This window comes from Geotrypetes seraphini, chromosome 5 (genome assembly GCF_902459505.1).
Source record: "Geotrypetes seraphini chromosome 5, aGeoSer1.1, whole genome shotgun sequence".
Lineage (NCBI taxonomy): Eukaryota > Metazoa > Chordata > Amphibia > Gymnophiona > Dermophiidae > Geotrypetes > Geotrypetes seraphini.
Genome location: NC_047088.1, coordinates 70126417 through 70144439, shown reverse-complemented (window position 1 = coordinate 70144439; position 18023 = coordinate 70126417). Strand labels below are relative to the sequence as shown.

Here is an 18023-nt window from a genome sequence, read left to right as displayed (position 1 = left end):
AAGGTAAGACACCCTCACCCCCTGTGCTCACTGCCCCCCATCCACCACTCAAAAATGAGACCAAAAAAGTAGATACCTGGCTCTAAAACAGCAGCATCTGGTATGGGGATAGCCTAGTACAGCTGCACACAGGTGTCTTAAGTAGCCTGGTGGGTGGACTAATGAGCCATAGAGAATATGTTCCACAACAAGTAATACAAGGCATTTTTGTGTGAGAGATTAGTATAACTGTAAATCCATAGATCAGTTTCTCTCAAAATGTGTGCCAAGGCACAATGCTGTGCCCCAAAGAGATTCCAGAAATTTACTTTATTTTTATTTTTTTTTTAATTCCCTTCATAAATAAACACTAGATGACACTAGATAGATGACACTTAAACAAGAGTCTGTCAATGTGCCTGTGTGCATAAAGGTATATGATTGATCCTTGAAAATTAAAGGCAAGTAATTTTTATTTTTTATGCAGTAGTTATCTTAACTTGAGCAACAAAGCAATCAAGGCTTTGTTACCGTTTGGATCTTTGCGAACTTGGATTTTCATCTCTGAAAGAAATGAAATCGAAAAAATTAGAATGACTGCAGATGATGGATGATCAAATGCATGTTTGCTTGTCAACTATTGAGCCGCATTTTGAGTTAACGTGCACTCAAAAACAAGCACATCTATCACATTGATTAGCAATTCTATCTACTTTCATTTCACTATTGTTTCAATTACCCACATATAGCTTAAAGAACTTTAAATAAATAGCTCACATTTTTTGTTGGTTTTGCAATTGTATAATTTCAATTATATGTGCTGCAAAAACATTTGCCATAGATAGTATCAGACTTTCAGCCAGAGTAAGTTGTACATTACTTCACGTTAGTACATTAATATTGCAGTCACATAAAAATGCCCCTAGAGTGTGGGGAAGGAAGGATACACTGCTCAAAGGGAAAGGTATTCTATGAATGCACTTCTCGATTATGGTATACTCTGGAAAGACCATCTGAATTCTATTGTTTACTGTTTCTGTGCATCTAAAAGGTTATAATTTAAATTGAAGCAAAGTACCTAATATAGGAGAAAGGATTAATCCCAAACAGATCAACATCTGAAAAATCATTTGAATGAGGAACAAAAGAATGGGCGTTAGGTACAGCTGTGTGAACTTTACTGCTGGGTGTGCTATTATGCAGGGCAAGCATGCTTATTTAGCCAACAGTAGCTGCTTCAGCTAAACATAATATTTGTTTTTGGACTGAGTCAGTCCTTTAACTCTTGCCAAGAGTTAAAAAAAAACCCAACCAACCCACCCAAGGGTTATCATATCCTCACTAGACATGGGATCCTGGCTGGTGCCTTTAGAAACAGTGGGAGCAGGAGGGATGCCCAGTCCCTCCTGCTCCTCAGGCCTCCCGAGTCCCATGGTCTTTGGGAACAGGAGGAAAGGCAAAAGTCCTCCTGCTCTTGTTGCTCTGTCGCGATACTGGCCTTAAGGCCACACCCTGATGCAACATTGTTTATGGCCAATCAGGGACTTCCTTAGACTCCTCCCTAAGGAAGTCCTTGATTGGCTGAGGCGCCCCAGGCCTTTCCCAAGGGAGGAGCCCAAGGTGTCTCAGCCAATCAGGGCCTTAGGCTCCTCCCCATGCATCAGATGATACATTGGGGCATGGCCTAAGGCCAGTAATATGGTGGAGCAGCAGGAGCAGAAGGACTTTTGGCCTTTCTCCTGCTCCCCAAGACCATGGGACTCGGGAAGCCTGAGGAGCAGAAGGGACTGGGCACCCCTCCTGCTTCCACCATTTCTAAAGGTACGGGGAAGGGGTGGGCTGGGCCCAGCCAGCTGGATGGCCTACTACAGGAAGGGAGGTGGGCCTGGCACAGCCTGGTGGCATTTGCGATGGCAGGAGGGAAATGGAATCCCTACTGCCTTGTGTTCAGCGGGGCATCGGTGCTGGGGGGGGCAGGTTAAAAGCACAGGCTGGCAATTATATAGAATATATAAAAAAGGAATAATTCATTTTTTATGTATTCTGCAAAAATTGCCAGCCCGTGGTTTTAAAGGGCAGGAGAGTCGGCCAGGATAAAAGTGATTGGACTTCAGCAGTCGCTTCTTTTCTGATCGGCAAGTCCAATCGGTGTTAGCCAAAGTATTTAGTGAATCGCTGCCCTCCCAAATTTGCATGCCATTTCTCTATTTGCATGCACGGATTGGGAGGGGATCGCTAAACACTTTAGTGAATTGGGTCGGAGGGAAATCGGGTCACAAAGGGATCACAAACCAATCGGTACACGATCGGTATGCTTAATGAATCTAGTCCAAAGTCTTTTGCTACTTTATTCTGAGGCTGCTAGCCCATCTGCACTGACACGCCCTAAGGTCAGATATGAATGATATGATCTCCCATAGGCCTTTGCTGACATTGGTAAGGCCACCAGAAAATGCTGACTGCTAAGGCTGGGCTGACAGAAATATCTGAAAAGATGGCTATAAAAATAGGCTTGCCAATGTTTAATATCTAATTTGTTTGTTGTCTTTCATTTCTATAGCTGCAATGACATCATTCCAATATTTAGGAGAAGTGATGACTAATAATAAGTCATGTAGGTACGATAGTCATGTAGGGAAGCATTGAAAGGGGTGCTGAGTTTCATGCTAGGATTGTGTCACCCATACCCATCTTCCTGAATCTTGGCTCATAAGCAGAGATGTCAGAGCAATCACCATGAAATCAGAATGCCTGAATTGGACGTTAGAATGAGGTAAATGCTGAATGTATCAGGCTATTCCTCAGTCTATTGTCAGCTATCTTTGAGCCAGTCATTGCTTGTCCCTATTCTGCTCTGAAGGTGAAAGACCTGACAGTACTGGGCAGATAGCCTAACATATAAGTCATCTCAATTCACATCATTTCACCACAGACTGACCAATTGCTTAAGTCCAGCGATTGGCTGGCCAAGAACATCCTCTCCGACGTCAGAATTGACATCGGAAAGAAGACTTCCTGTCGGGTTTAGCAGCTGTAGCGGCAGGGCAGTAAGAACAGCAGACAGGGGGAAAGATGGGGAGGCTTTTTTTTTTTTTTTTTGCGGCAGTGAGGGACAGGAAGTGATCGCCTATCCCGTTGTCCCCGAGCATAGCTTCGGGACGCTGTCCCTGAAAACGGGACATTTCGGTGTCCCGAAGCTGTCTGTGGGGACAACGGGACAGGAGGTCTGAAAACGGGATGTATGGTCACCTTACAGCTGGTGCAAAGCCAGCCTGCCCCGGAAGTGTTCTTTCTGCAGCATCCTGCCTATGCAGGAAGAGGAAGTGCTGCAGAAAGAACACTTCTGGGGAGAGTGTGGCGCAGTGGTTATAGCTACTGCCTCAGCACCCTGAGGTTGTGGGTTCAAACCCACGCTGCTCCTTGTGACCCTGGGCAAGTCATTTAATTCCTGTTGCCCAGGCACATTAAATAGGATTGTGAGCCCACCAGGACAGACAGGGAAAAATGCTTGAGTACCTGAATAAATTCATGTAAACCATTCTGAGCTCCTCTGGGAGAACAGTATAGAAAATTGAACAAATGAATAAATAAACCATATGAGGGGGGAAGGGGTCACAAGAGGGCATCCGCTGAAAATCATGGGTGGGAAATTTCATGGTGACATCAGGAAGTATTTCTTCACTGAAAGGGTGGTTGATCATTGGAATGAACTTCCACTGCAGGTGATTGAGGCCAGCAGCGTGCCAGATTTTAAGAAAAAATGGGATAGGCATGTGGGATCTCTTGGGGGGTGAAGTTGGGGAGAGGGTCATTAGAGTGGGCAGACTTGATGGGCCGAGGCCCTTTTCTGCCATCATTTTCTATGTTTCTATGACATGGGAGTGGGATGAGTTGGTGTACAGGGATGGAGGGGAAGGGGAGACAGAGGGAGGAGATGGTGCATAGCAATGGGTGCAGCAGGGAAGAGATAAGAAGAAATTTTCTTATGGCTAGATGGAAATAGGGGAGAAGAAAGAGGGAGGAGTTGGTACACATGGATAGATGGGAATGGAAGACCTGGAAAGTAGATAGATTTTGAGAAGAAAGCAGAAAAATGGAAGAAAGTTGAATGTTAAAAGTTAATGCTAAAGATGAATGTATAGAACAAAACACAAAAGACCCCCCTCTCATCAATACTGGGCAAGTTTTTGAAATAATATCATCATATAACATTTAAAGGCTTTTAAATATTTAAATGTGCTCATAAGCTCTTCAGCAAGGCACCACAGTAGCAGTACAATGTCGCTGAAAAGGTGCTTGAATTTTAATCATAACACATTGCATGGAGCAAGGATTCTCGCTTCTACCAGAGTGGCAAATGTTATGGCTCTACAAAAGCTGTTTAACAGTAGACCACTTATCTGAAAAGGTCAGTTCACGGTTCCAACACAGTCTATGTTTCGCTACGCTACATCAGGAAGCCGGAAGGATAAGATTTTTATATTGATTTTATTTGCAGTGTGCAGTGCCCGAGTCCTTTGGTCTACACACTTGATGTTGAAAAAAGGATCGATATTTATACTAAGATTAACCCCCTCTTCTACAAAACCACGCGGTAAAGGCCCCAAAGCCCATAGAGATTTAAAGGGCTTCGGGGCTGTTGCTGCTCGGCAGCCGCTAGCGTGGCTTTGTAGAAGAGGGGGGTATGTATTATAATAAAAAATTTGGCCCGCGACTTAGCCTATGTTTTAAGATTTCGGCCCTTTATGTGATTGAGTTTGATACCCCTGGTCTAATCCCAGTCTATCTTTTTGTGAGGCAGTTTTCTTCTGCAATGAATGAGATGCCTCAAATCCAAATTAGATCAACTTCACTTTCTTTTGACCTTATGAAATGACAGTATATCTTTAAGCAAATATACCTGGGTGTTCTTCAGCGTTTGTGCAGCCTGTAGCAGCATTCAGTTCATACCCTGACTAAAGAAACATAACATATTTTCTGTCTTCCTGTTCCACTTTTATTCAAAGATTATGTGAAACTAGATTTCTAAGATTAGTAAACATTCTAAGCAAGCTATTTAGTTTAACTTAACTGTTATTCATAGAAAACTCCAGTGACTATTTCCTTCCTCCATGTTTGACTACATCACTTTTCCTGCACCCATATGGACTCATCATTCTCATTCTCCATGAACAAGTTTGATAATTCAGCCACAATTGGTAATTGTCTTCCACAAGCTGTTAATACAAAGCTACCGTCTTTAGCTTGTTAAGGGAGGGCCATAGGCGCCTGAGACAATCAGAGCCTTAAACCCCTGCCCAGTGCATCCCATGATGCACCGGGAAGGGAAAGGGCCCCCCATTTTGGCAAGGCAGGCCTGTCAGCAGTAGGGACTGGGCATTAGAGAATGACACGGTGACAAAATTCATCACCGTTCCCGTCCCCGCGGATAACCGCGGGAAATAAACCCATGTCATTTTCTAGTGTCTATTTCATCCTCTATCCTTCTACACCAGCATTATTCAAAGCAAAGCTTGCGGGTCAGTGGTTGTGGCCATTCATACTCAGATTCTTCCCTCTTTCCTTAAAAATGATATGAAGATGGTTTCCCACGGTTATCTGCGGGGACGGCAACGGTGCTGAATTTTGCCACCGTGTCATTCTCTACTGGGCATCCTTCCTGCTGTCTTCTTTAGTATAAAGTATGGGGGCGGGTTGAGGGATATAGTGGGGTCTGGGTGGCTGAGGCAGGAGGGAATGGGTATCTCTCCTGATGACAATCTTGGGGGGGGGGTCAGGAGTATGGAAGGGGGTTCGGGTGGTCATAATTTTCACAGGGAGAGAGGGTTGGGTTTGAGTGGCTGTGATCTTCATGGGGGGGGGGGGGGGTTGGGTTGGAAGCATGGAGGGTCCAGGTGGCCATGAAATTGATTGCTCTACACTTATTTTCTCTTATGCTCTTGTTCATTTTTTTGCTGGTCTTTAATTACTTGTAAACCAATTCGAGCTGGAGATGACCCGGTATATAAATCGAAGACTAGATTCTGGAATTCGCTGATTGTCCAGCCCGCTTCACTGTAACATGTTGATATTGTGTTTCTCACTAGTTGTACCCTGTAATCACTGACTGCTCAGTGACATCTTCCCTATTTGTATTCTGTAATTCGCTGATTGTCCAGCTCTCTTCACTGTAAACCGCCTAGAAGTTGCATGATTGTGGCGGTATAGAAAAAATAAAGTTATTATTATTATAGATCAGATCATCACATGAGGGTGGGTGGGTGGGTGGTCAGGAGGGTGTGTGGGGTTCGGGTTTCCAAGGCAGGAGGGTGTGGGCATCCTTTCTGCCTCTTTTTTTTCAGGGGCCATCATGGCTGACAAGAGGGGTGTGCAATATGGCAGACCTTTCGGTAACACAGTTCTAGACAGGTCAGTAATTTTGGGCTGTTAGTAGTCGTCGTTAGATTTAGTGCATACCTAAGTGATGTTAGGACATCAATCGGAGTGCTCGTTTTAATATTAATGACCTTGTTTTAATACTAATGAGGTCGTTTACATGGCAGAGTTGGAGGCTGCAACGAACGCACAGAAAATCCTATAGTGAGTCACTTTGCGCATCAGTTGGTACATTAGGTCGACGCTTAGTGACGATCATTAGACACATGGTGAGTTAAGTGCATCCGGGCCTGAGTACCTGAATGAAAACCGCTTAGACAATTAATAGGTGGTATATAACTTACTAACTAACTAAATATACTAGACAAATTCTTAAGAAATATCTTGTGATAGCTCCCTTGGGCCTGGCCAAAGAAGGAAATCATCCCTTCTCATTATTTGGGGCATATTTCTACGTGTTTCTGCTCACTGCTAGTGTAGCCTGGAACAAACGCTGTAGAATCATTCTGATGTATGTCTTTAAGTTGAGGAAGCAACTTCCCATCCAATCATTTAAACCCCTTTCAGGGGAAGGAAGAAAGCAGCTATGAATAAGTGTGTGTGTGTGTGGGGTGGAGAACTTAAACTCCTCCAACTATAATCTCTGTTCCAAATGAAACTCCCTAAATGTCCTCTTTCTTTCTTTTTCAGCTTAAAACCTCAAACTGCTCAACTGCTGCCCAGTGCTCCAAATGGGTCCGGAGTTGCTTTAGTAAGCAGTCCAACAGCTGCAAAGTCTATCCATCACAATTCACTGGAGACAGAGAAACAATGAGCATCTAAGGCTGCAGATACCCTTACTCAGCGAAGCATTCTTTTTTTTCTGTTTCCATCCTCTGGTCAATGGGCATAACTCACAGATTCTGAACTGGTTTGATGACTGTTCTATCCTTCTGCTCCATCAACAAAGTCAAAGAGACACACACAAACAACATAACCACACACAAACATGTGTGCAGATGGGATGGAAAGAATTTAACGAGTCATACTTTGCATACTTTCCCCACTTATTTTTGTTATTGATTTTAAGTAATCCACTTTGACACCTAGAAAGGGAGAATCAACATTCCTGAATTAAATTTTTAAGTAACAGTTAACAGATTTTGTGAGAAAGAGGGAAGGTTGTTATTAAAAAAAAAAAAAAAAAAATGTTATCACAATCTGTGATAATTTGGAACATAGAAGGTCCTTTCTGTCCGGGCTTTCAGATGAGGCCTGTATGTGCATTTTTGCAAATATAATTACAGCTTATTTGTAGGAAATTTATTAATGAAACCAAAAAAAAGTTTACCAGTTGATGGGAACTGATTTATCAAGACCTTTTCCCCCACAAAGTGACAGGTTTACCCTTATCCCTTATATGGGCAACAATCAGACTTTGCCTACGTGCAGGCCCTGAGCTTAAGGCTAATTAAGATAGCTTAAGGAGTATGCATTATAACCATTGGACTGCCACATGCTTATCTTATTTGAGCTGTACTTATTTGGAAAGGACATCAGCTGACAGGCATTGCACTGTCCACATGTTAATCAGGCCCTTGTCTAAGTGCTGAGTTGGAGGATGATCACGAGGCAAAAGCACGAGGTAAAGGGAGGGTGATCACGATGTATAAGCATGTACATAGACATCTTTGTATCCACCATTGTAAAACATGTACCCACCAATCATGAGATGTGTAAACGAGGGAGTTACTATGATGTCATTAGCTTAGAAGCATAATAAAAAGGGACTCGGAGCTAGCCCCTGGCAGCGCCTCCTTCCCGACTCTAAGACTGTGTGTTTCCTGTGGGGTATTCCTACACATTCCACTAATGTGGGAGAGGGTGGCGCAGTGATTAAAGCTACAGCCTCAGCACCCTGGGGTTGTGGGTTCAAACCCACGCTGCTCCTTGTAACCTGGGCAAGTCACTTAATCCCCATTGCCCCAGGTACATTAGATAGATTGTGAGCCTGCCAGGACAGACAAGGAAACCGCTGCCAAGGATCCCTGCTCCCATTCTCCTCCCTCTCTCCTGAAGCTAACCCAAAAGTCTTCCCTCTGATGTCAGAGCTGATGTTAGAAGAAAGCCTTCCAGATCAAAATATTTTTATTAATTTTATTTATTTAGTTTTATATCTCATCCTCCCCAGAGAGCTCAGAACGGGTTACAGTTTAACATTCACAATGTTACAATATAACATTACATAGTGTTTTAGCCTCTCCAACCCCATGCTGGTGCTGTGGTGTAAACAAAATAAACAAAAAAGACTTTTCCTCTCTCTTTTAGGTCTTAGCTCATGCTTGCTGTCTAACACCAGCTCTGACAGGATACACATTTTAAATCTGACATATTGTAATCACAAAATTGAAAATAAAATTATTTTTTCTACCTTTTGTTGTCTGGTCATTTTATTATTCAAATCATGTTGGTCCCAGGCTCTAGTTTCTGTTTGTCTTCTGTTAACTCACTCGCCAGGGTCTCCTACCAATTTGATTTTTTTCTTCTTTCTCTATGCTCATCACCCATCTCCATCTCTGGACCTTCCTTTCTACTGCCATAGCCAAAATTTCTTTCCCACTATCTATCATCCCTCTCACTCTTACTCTTTCTCTCCCAGTCTTGTGCCCTGGGTCAAACCTCTCTATTCCCCTCCATTATAATGTGAAATATTTTTTTCTCTCCCAAGCACCATCTCTCCCTGCCCTCCACCCTATGTCCAACATTTCTCCCTCTCTCTTCTCCATGCATGTCTCCCTCCCATTCACCATATGCAGGATTTCTCCCTCTCATTCTTTTCTACCTCTTTGTTGAATCTCTTCCTTTCTCTCCTCCACCCCATGTCCAACAATTCTTCCTCTCTCCCCCCCCTGTGCATCAGTTTTCCATCCCTCTCTCCTATCCCCATGTGTAGCAGTTTTCCATCCCTCCCTCCCATCCCCCTGTGCAGAACCTCCGGACCCGACCGTTCCCCACCTGGAGATTTTTTGCGGCCTGTTCCATCAGGGCTTCTCTCTGCCGTGTCATCAGTGATGTTATTAGTGATGCAGCAGAGGGAAGGCCCCGGCAAGCCATAAGAAGCTTGTTTAGAGCGTTCTCTCTTTGTCAGAAGCCTTAACTCGCTGCTCTGCTGGTGTTGGGCTTTTCTTCTGCTTCCGTGAAGGCAGGACCCGGAAGGCCTGAAGCCGGCAGAGCAGTGAAGTTCCCAGACCATGACGCTGACCCCGGGAGCACCCCCTTATGATGTGCACCTGGGGCGGACCGCCCCCCACTTTGGTACACTACTGGGTGTGACAAAAGTAGTTTTGTACACATCAGATGTCAGATAAAATGAGAATAAAGGTACCAGCAGAGATGCTGAACGTTAATGACAAACTGAGCTGACTTCTGGGCACAGACACATTTATCTAACTGAAAAGGACTCAGTAATCTTTGGGGAGCTTTAAGCATGGAATAGTAAAACTTGTTAGTCTCATCCGGCATCTCTCGATTGTTTATGGATTCATGGGTCGACACTCCAGGTCCATTACCATGTGGTCCACGTGAGGAGCATAAGATTTCACTCGTTCAATATGCAGGATCTTTGTTTTCCATGGTTTCTTGTGTATATCCTGAAGTAGAATTCCAATTCGGACCTCAGTAGACTCTGCCCACGTTCGCCATTCAGGCTTCATCACAGTCCCCCACCTGTCATTCTCTAAATCCTCAGCTGCACTTGTGCCACTCTTCTGATTTTGCTGGTTGGCACTGTTGTATTCTTGGTACATGGTTCCCATACATAGGAGTTGCTGATAGTTGCTAGGACACTGAACTCCTTTTCCTTGGAAAGATTCAACATTTTGATGAATGTGTAGAACTCCTCCTTTTTCTTGCCTGAGTACCTGGCAGGCAACAGGCCATCCCTCCTCAGAGCTGGGGATCAACCCTAAATTCACTCTGTCAGCCACATCACGTAGGGCTAGCTGGAAGACAAGCAGAAAAGTAAAGGATGTACCAACAACCTAGGATTCTGAGTTATCCTTCTATTTGTATATGTTTTGGGGATGGAATTCTGTCTAATTGTTGTGAATTAGACTGCCTGGTTTACTCAATGAAGAAAGTTAAAAAAGAAAGAAAATGGAGGTGAGAAAGAAATACAGGGAGGGATAAATAAGTTGGTTTTGGCTTTTTTTTTTTAATGGAGTGAGACATAACATGTATAGTCTAGACCACTAGTTCCCAACCCTGTCCTGGAGGACCACCAGGCCAGTCGGGTTTTTGGGATAGCTCTAATGAATATGCATGGGGCAGATTGCATGCCTGTCACCTCCATTATATGCAAATCTCTCTCATGCATATTCATTAGGGCTATTCCAAAAACCTGATTGGCCTGGTGGTCCTCCAGGACAGAGTTGGGAACCACTGGTCTAGACTACATCTGTGCATACCATTTTTGGGATGAGGAAAGTAGGGGATTCTTAACCAGTGGTACCCACAACACCAAGAGATGTGGGAAGAGATCAAATAGGGTGCGGAGAAGGGTCTTGAAATCTGAGTAAATTTATTTAAACTTTCTAGACAGAGTGAAAGCAGATTTTAGGACAATTTTCAAAGGAAGTTAACCAGGTAGCTGGGTAAATTCCTTGGGCTGAGAACTTCACTTAGGGCTCCTTTTACAAAGGTGTGTTAGGGCCTTAACACACGGAATAGCATGCGCTAAATTGCCCCACGCGCTAGCCGCTACCGCCTCCTCTTGAGCAGGCGGTAGTTTTTCGGGTAGCACGCGCTAAAGTGCACGCTAATCCGGCTAAAAACGCTAGCGCACCTTTGGAAAAGTAGCCCTTAGTATTCAAATAGGTACATTTTTATCATATAATTTGCAAATGGTTATTTTTTTCAACAACATTATATACAAATTATGTAAGCACTGTTGATTTAAGTGTGATTTCTTTGGTAGAACAAATGTGTATTACTGTAATTTTAGTGACATATTAGTTGTTAGCACTATTAGCAGCTAACAGTGACATATGTAGCTGTCAGTACTTACCAGAAGACACATTGATTAGGAAGCATGAATAAGGGTTTCCCTGATCAGTTAAAAGGGGTGCAAAAGAACCCCTGATTTAAGAAAATATGAGATTGTGTTTAGTCCCTCTACACTACTAACTGAGTTACTTTCAAGAACTGAAGTGCTGCACTGGAACACAAATAGAGGAATAACCAAATTCGTACTTGTGTAAAAAGGTACAGTCCTCTCAAGGTATTATAAGAGTGTCTCTCTAGTACTATTTGGAGGGAATTGCATTCAATATTCTAGGCAGGATTATGGGGGTATTCAAGCCAGTCCTGAAGTACCACCAGTTGGTTAGTCTATCTTCCAGATCACAAATATAAAAAGTGTAACATTAAAAACTGATAATGAAAAACAAGATAACTAAAAAGACATTAAAAAGTATCTGAAAATAAAACCCCTGGCCTAAGCCACAAAACCAAAAGTCTAGACATATCAATAGGCCCTGAGTGCTGGATTATGTATAGGATGCCCAGTCTCAGCAGCTGCCTAAGCGAATTTTGAGAATTGCACACGGGCATCCTATATAGAATTGCGTCTATCCTAATAGACACCTAACCCAGCTTAACCACCCCGATTCTCTAACCAGCATCCATGTCACAGGCGCCGGTTAGAGAATCGCGTTGCTGCTGAGCTGATTGTGGCAAGGAAATCTCCCTGCCATGATTAGCTCAGTGGCCACAGCAGGAAACCCCCCAGCCATAAAATTGGCTGGCAGGCAGGATGCCCAATCCCTCCTGCCAGAACCCCCAAAGCCCTTCGCCAAATGTCCGCAGCAGGAGAAGTGCCCAATTACTCCTGCCGCTATCCACCGAAGATCACAGGCAGGAGGGAAGCCCAGTCCCTCATAAGAACATAAGAAGTTGCCTCCGCTTGGCAAACCAGAGGTCCATCTCGCCCAGCGGTCCGCTCTCGCGGCGGCCCATCAGGCCCACTGCCTGAACAATGGTCTCTGACTAATTTTACCATTTATCTCTAATCCTATCCCTATAACCTTACTTCTACTCTTATCTGTACCCCTCAATCCCTTTGTCCTCCAGGTACCTGTCCAGAACCCAACCCCTTCCGAAGATCAACGGCAGGAAGGATACCCACTCCCTTCCTGCTGCAACCCTCCTAAAAACTTGCCTTCACCCCGACACCCCCCAAGTCCACCTGGACACCCCATAACTTTTTTCTTGTAAGTATGCTTACTCCTTCCAGCTGGAAGGCCCGCCTCCACAGAATGGTGGGCCTTCACCTTCCCGGTGCATCCTGGGAGTGGCCTAAGGCCCTGATTGGCCAGATCCTTTAGGCCACTCCCATGGAGGGTGGGGGCAAGTTTTCAGAAGGTGTTTCGGCAGGAGGGAGTGGCCACACAGCCTGTGTTCAAGCTTTCTGCAGACAAAACCCGGAGCGAGCCTTGCTCTCAAGGGAATGGTCCCTTAGCTCCCAGACTGTTAATGCAGGCAGGCCAAGCAGGTGCCCTGCAAAGCAGGCTACCTCTTGTCTACACACTACTGTCCTCAGAATCTGTGTTCTCTGCAGCCAGATATGTCTTGAAAACAGGAACCAAAGCAGCACCAAAAAGCCTCATGACCAGATAAAACCCCCAAATTAAATGAAAAGTAAACACAAGCAGGGCAGACAGTTTCCTACTATCTCACGTATAGAGAATAAAACTGAGGATTTACAGGACAGCCCAGAGTGATGGAAGGCAGATCAGAAGAATGTAAATGAGGCTCTCTACACCAGATCTTGCGATCAGGGGGGTGACAATCCAAAGGTTCCAGAATGATGTGCCTATTGCACTAGAAAGTGCAGTATTGCCCAAACCTCAATACTGCAATGCAGCTCACCTGTCTGTTGTCCCCTTCATGGACTTGACACCTCTCTGATACACCATTCAGCTGCAAGTTCTTCTTCAATGCTATCACCGCATGAGGATTCCATTCACAGGCATGAACAAAGGCTGCACCAGCATGCACCAAGTATGGCAAGGTAAAGTAGCCAATTCCTGAAGAAGAAGGAGACAGAAACAAATACAGTAAGTTAACAGTCCTGTGATTACAGGTCAGTTGCAATATGAACTTCTCCATGGATTCCAAACCCACCCACTTATTTTGGGAGAGAAAAGAAATTCAGCCACTATATGATAGAAGTCAAAAAAACACTGAGTGGAGTGGAAAGGAAAGACATGAATTGCTTGTTTACTCTTTCCAAAAATACAAGGAATAGGAGACCCATAATGAAACTACTAAGTAGTAAATTAAAAAAGAAAAGACCCCAGAGAAAATATTTGTTCACTCAATGTGTAATTAAACTCTAGAATTTGTTGCCAAAGAATGTGATAAAAACAGTTAGCTTAGCATGGTCTAAAAAGGGCTTAGATAATTTTCTAAAAGTCCATAACTCAATAGCGGGCAAATCAGACTTCATAAATAGCAATCCTATCTTTGCCCGCTATTAAATTAGAACTGAATATTCACTTAGCTGGTTGAATTAGTACCTGCAAAAAAAATCCTGCCGGTGATAAAAAAGCCTAATGCAGCTTCAAAAAAGGGGGGATTAGTGTGCCACTTTGTGCAAATTATCCCCCCCCATGCCTTCATTGAAGAGCAAAAGAATGTTTCTGTGCACCATTAAGAACACACTCAATCCCAAGACTGCAGATGTAGGGACAAAAATTCATCCCATTCCCTCCCTACAACAGAAGATTTTTTTTTCTTGTTCCCACCCCGTCCCCACAGTGAAGCATACTTTGTATACCCATCCCTGCAATCTTAATTTTATTTCCCGCATCTTCCTGTTCAAAGCAGAAAGGAAGGAAAAATTATGTTCTTACCTGTTAATTTTCTTTCCTCTAGACGCAGCAGATGAATCCAGAGACAAGTAGGATAGCACATATCTATCAGCAGGCCGAGATAGAGAACTGATTAATAGGTGGTCCTATTGGTTGGCACTCTTCCTGTATCTCCAGTATTTCTCTTTGCCCAAGCAGTCGTAACCAGAAATATGGTCAACATGTAAAAAACTTCTTTCCCATCATAAATTGTAAAGGCAACAATAGAGAAAACAATTACCAACCATAACAAAACTTCAGAAACACAGGAAACAGAAACAGAGATCAAATAGCTAGAAAGGGTGGGGCTCTGGATTCATCTGCTGCGTTTAGAGGAAATAAAATTAACAGGTAAGAACATAATTTTTCCTTCCTCAGCAACAGCAGCAGATGAATCCAGAGACAAGTGGGATGTAGCAAAGCAATCCTCAATCAGGGTGGGAAGCAAACGCCACCTCTGCAATAACCGACGCACCAAAGGCAGCCTCCGCACGCACCGCCACATCCAACCGGTAATGCTTAGAAAAAGTGTTCTTAGAAGACCAAGTAGCCGCCTGACAAATCTCCTCCAAAGAAAAACCTCTGGACTCTGCCCAAGAAGTAGCCATCGCTCTGGTGGAATGAGCATGAAGCTTGTCCGGCAACCGCTTTCCTGAAATCAAATAAGCGGAAGCAATGGTTTCCTTGATCCATCGAGCAATGGAAGCTTTAGACGCAGCCATACCCTTGTTGTGGCCCGCGAATAACACAAAGAGGTGATCTGAACGGCAAAAGTCGTTAGTAAGTTCGAGATAATGGAGAAGTACCCTACGTACATCGAGGAACCGTAGCGAAGAGAACTTCTCCCCCAATCCTCTTTCTGGAAGGCAGGCAGGAAGAGAGACTGGTTAACATGAAAGGCTGATGCCACTTTAGGAAGAAACGATGGAACAGTCCTCACAGACACCCCCGAATCTGAAATGCACAAAAAAGGATCTCTACAAGACAACGCCTGCAATTCAGACACCCGCCTGGCCGAAGCTATTGCCACAAGAAAACCCGTTTTTAACGTCACTTCCTTCAAAGTTGCAGTCGACAAAGGCTCAAAGGGAGGCTTCTGCAACTCCCCAAGGACTACCTTAAGACTCCACTCCGGACATATCTTCTTAATAGGGGGATGAATATGCTGCACCCCTTTTAGAAAGCGAACCACATCAGGTTGTGATGCGAGGGAAGAACGAGCCACGCGGCCTCTGTAACAAGCAAGAGCAGCCACTTGAACCTTAAGAGAATTATAGGCCAATCCCTTGGCAACTCCCTCTTGAAGAAAAGAAAGGATGGAAGAGAGAGAAGCCTGGAATGGCGACAGACCCCAAGCAGAACACCAAGAATCGAAAACCCTCCAGACTCTAGCATACGAAGCAGAAGTAGATCTCTTTTTGGCTTGAAGAAGAAAGGAAATAACCGGCTCTGAATATCCCCTACGTCTCAGCTGACACCGTTCAAGAGCCAGGCCGTAAGACCAAAGTGTGACAGATTTTCCATGCAGATCGGACCCTGAGTTAGCAAGTCCGGAGCCACCGGAAATGTCAACCGATCGCCTGTCGACAGACGCATCAGGTCCGCATACCATGGACCACGAGGCCAATCTGGAGCTACCAGGATCACTGTGCCCGAGAAGTGAGAGATGCGATGCAACACCTGACCTATCATCGGCCAAGGAGGAAACACATAAAGGAGACAACCCGGAGGCCACGGAAGAGCCAATGCGTCTACCCTCTCGGACGCCTGCTCCCTGCGTCTGCTGAAGAACCAAGGAAGCTTTGCATTTAGAGACGAGGCCATTAGATCTATCTCCGGAAGATCCCACCTCTGAACAAGCAGGTTGAACGCCTGAGCGGAGAGTTCCCATTCTCCAGTATCCATAAGATTCCTGCTGAGGAAGTCCGCCTGAACATTTTCTTGTCCCGCAATGTGCGCCGCTGAGAGAAGAGGAAGATGAACTTCCGCCCACTGAAGCAGGACCATCGCCTCGCTCGCCAATTGAGGACTGCGCGTTCCCCCCTGTCGGTTGACATAAGCCACTGCCATTACATTATCCGAAAAGACCCTCGTCGGTTGGCCCTGAATCATGGACTGAAATGCACGAAGCGCTAGTCGAATCGCTCTCAACTCTAGTAAACTGATCAACCATTTGGCCTCCTCCTGAGACCAGACAGCCTGTGCTGAAGATTGAGGCACTGAGCTCCCCAACCCAACAGACTGGCATCCATTGCAACGATGATCCAGTCCGGTGTCGCAAGAGGCATTCCTTTGAACAGATTGATTTCGCTTAGCCACCAGTGCATGTTGAGCGCTGCATGAGGCATCCACTGAAGATGCTGACTGTAGTTCTGAGACACGGGGGACCACCGAGATAGAAGTGACTGCTGCAACGGTCTCATGTGGAAGCGAGCCCAGGGCACCACCTCCAGAGCCGCCACCATTGAGCCCAGTACTTGCACATAATCCCAAACCCTTGGTCTGTGCAATTGGAGAAGCAGTCGAATTTGAGATTGCAACTTGGCTCCCGGTCCTTGGGTATAAACACCTTCCCCAGACTCGTGTCGAACTGCACGCCCAGATGCTCCAACGACTGGGAAGGGGAGAGAGCTCTTTGGAAAATAATGACCCACCCCAAAGATTGAAGAAGAGATATCGCCCTATGGGTCACCGTCAAACTCTCTTGTCTGGAAGACGCCCGGATCAACCAGTCGCCCAAGTAAGGATGTACCCGAATCCCTTTCCTGCAAAGGAACGCTGCTACTACTACTATGACCTTTGAGAACGTACGTGGAGCTGTGGTGAGGCCGAATGGCAAGGCTCGAAACTGATAGTGCTGGCTAAGAATTGCAAAGCGAAGATACTTCTGATGCGGTGGCCAAATAAGCTTTCTTGAGGTCGAGCGTCGTAAGGAATTCCCCCGGCTGAAAAGCCGCAATGACCGACCTCACTGTCTCCATCTGGAAATGCCTGACCCGTAGAAAGCGATTGACCTTCTTTAGATCCAAGACCGGTCTGATCGAACCTCCCTTTTTGGGCACTATGAAGTAAATGGAATATCTGCCCTGTCCCCTTTCCTCCGGAGGAACCGGAATCACGGCCCCAATCTCCAAAAGAACTTGAAGGATGACCTGTACTGATTCTTGTTTGGCCGCCCCTGTACAAGGGGAGACCAAGAAAGAATCTGTGACGAGAGAGGAAAATTCTAATTTGTAACCTTCTTGAATTATGTCCAATACCCACTGATCGGATGTTATCTTGGCCCACTCCGCCAGAAAGGAAGACAGCCGACCCCCTATGGGCACTATGGAGGGAGCCAACATCCCATCATTGTGAATTACGTGAGATCGGGGTTCGGGCTGGTTGAGCAGGTTGGGGTTTTGTAGGACGAAAGGAATTCTTTTGTGAAAACCTAGGCCTAGAATTATAGGAAGAGCCGTAAAAAGGCGGAAAAGATGGCTTTCCAGGCCGATATCTCTTAACATCCCTGAAGCAAGATCTGGCAGACAAAGCTTTCAAAGGGGCTTTAGGTTTATCCTCCGGCAACCTTTGCGTTTTGGTATCACCAAAATCTTTAACCAATTTTTCTAAATTGTCTCTGAATAGCAAACGACCCCTGAAAGGAAGCCTCACCAGTCTAAGCTTGGAAGCCGCATCAGCCGCTCAGTGCCGGAACCACAATGATCTGCGAGAAACAACAGAAAGAGACATTTGTTTCGCCGAAGCACAAATAATATCATAGAGGACGTCCACCAAATA

General features: G+C 45.0%; 1 protein-coding gene across 2 annotated transcripts in view; it reads right to left on the bottom strand.

Annotated features, from left to right (window-relative positions):
- Window positions 1–9317: 9317 nt before the first annotated feature.
- The window catches only part of TRMT12 (tRNA methyltransferase 12 homolog), a 62997-nt gene continuing 54291 nt past the window's right edge, over window positions 9318–18023 (bottom strand). For both annotated transcript variants that reach the window (XM_033945525.1, XM_033945524.1), the window contains exons 7-8: window positions 13261–13418; window positions 9318–10334 (exon numbers count right to left, since the gene is read on the bottom strand). In XM_033945525.1, coding sequence (XP_033801416.1) covers window positions 9867–10334; window positions 13261–13418 — 626 coding nt within the window. In that variant the 3' untranslated portion in view covers window positions 9318–9866. The remainder of the gene's footprint in view (window positions 10335–13260; window positions 13419–18023) is intronic.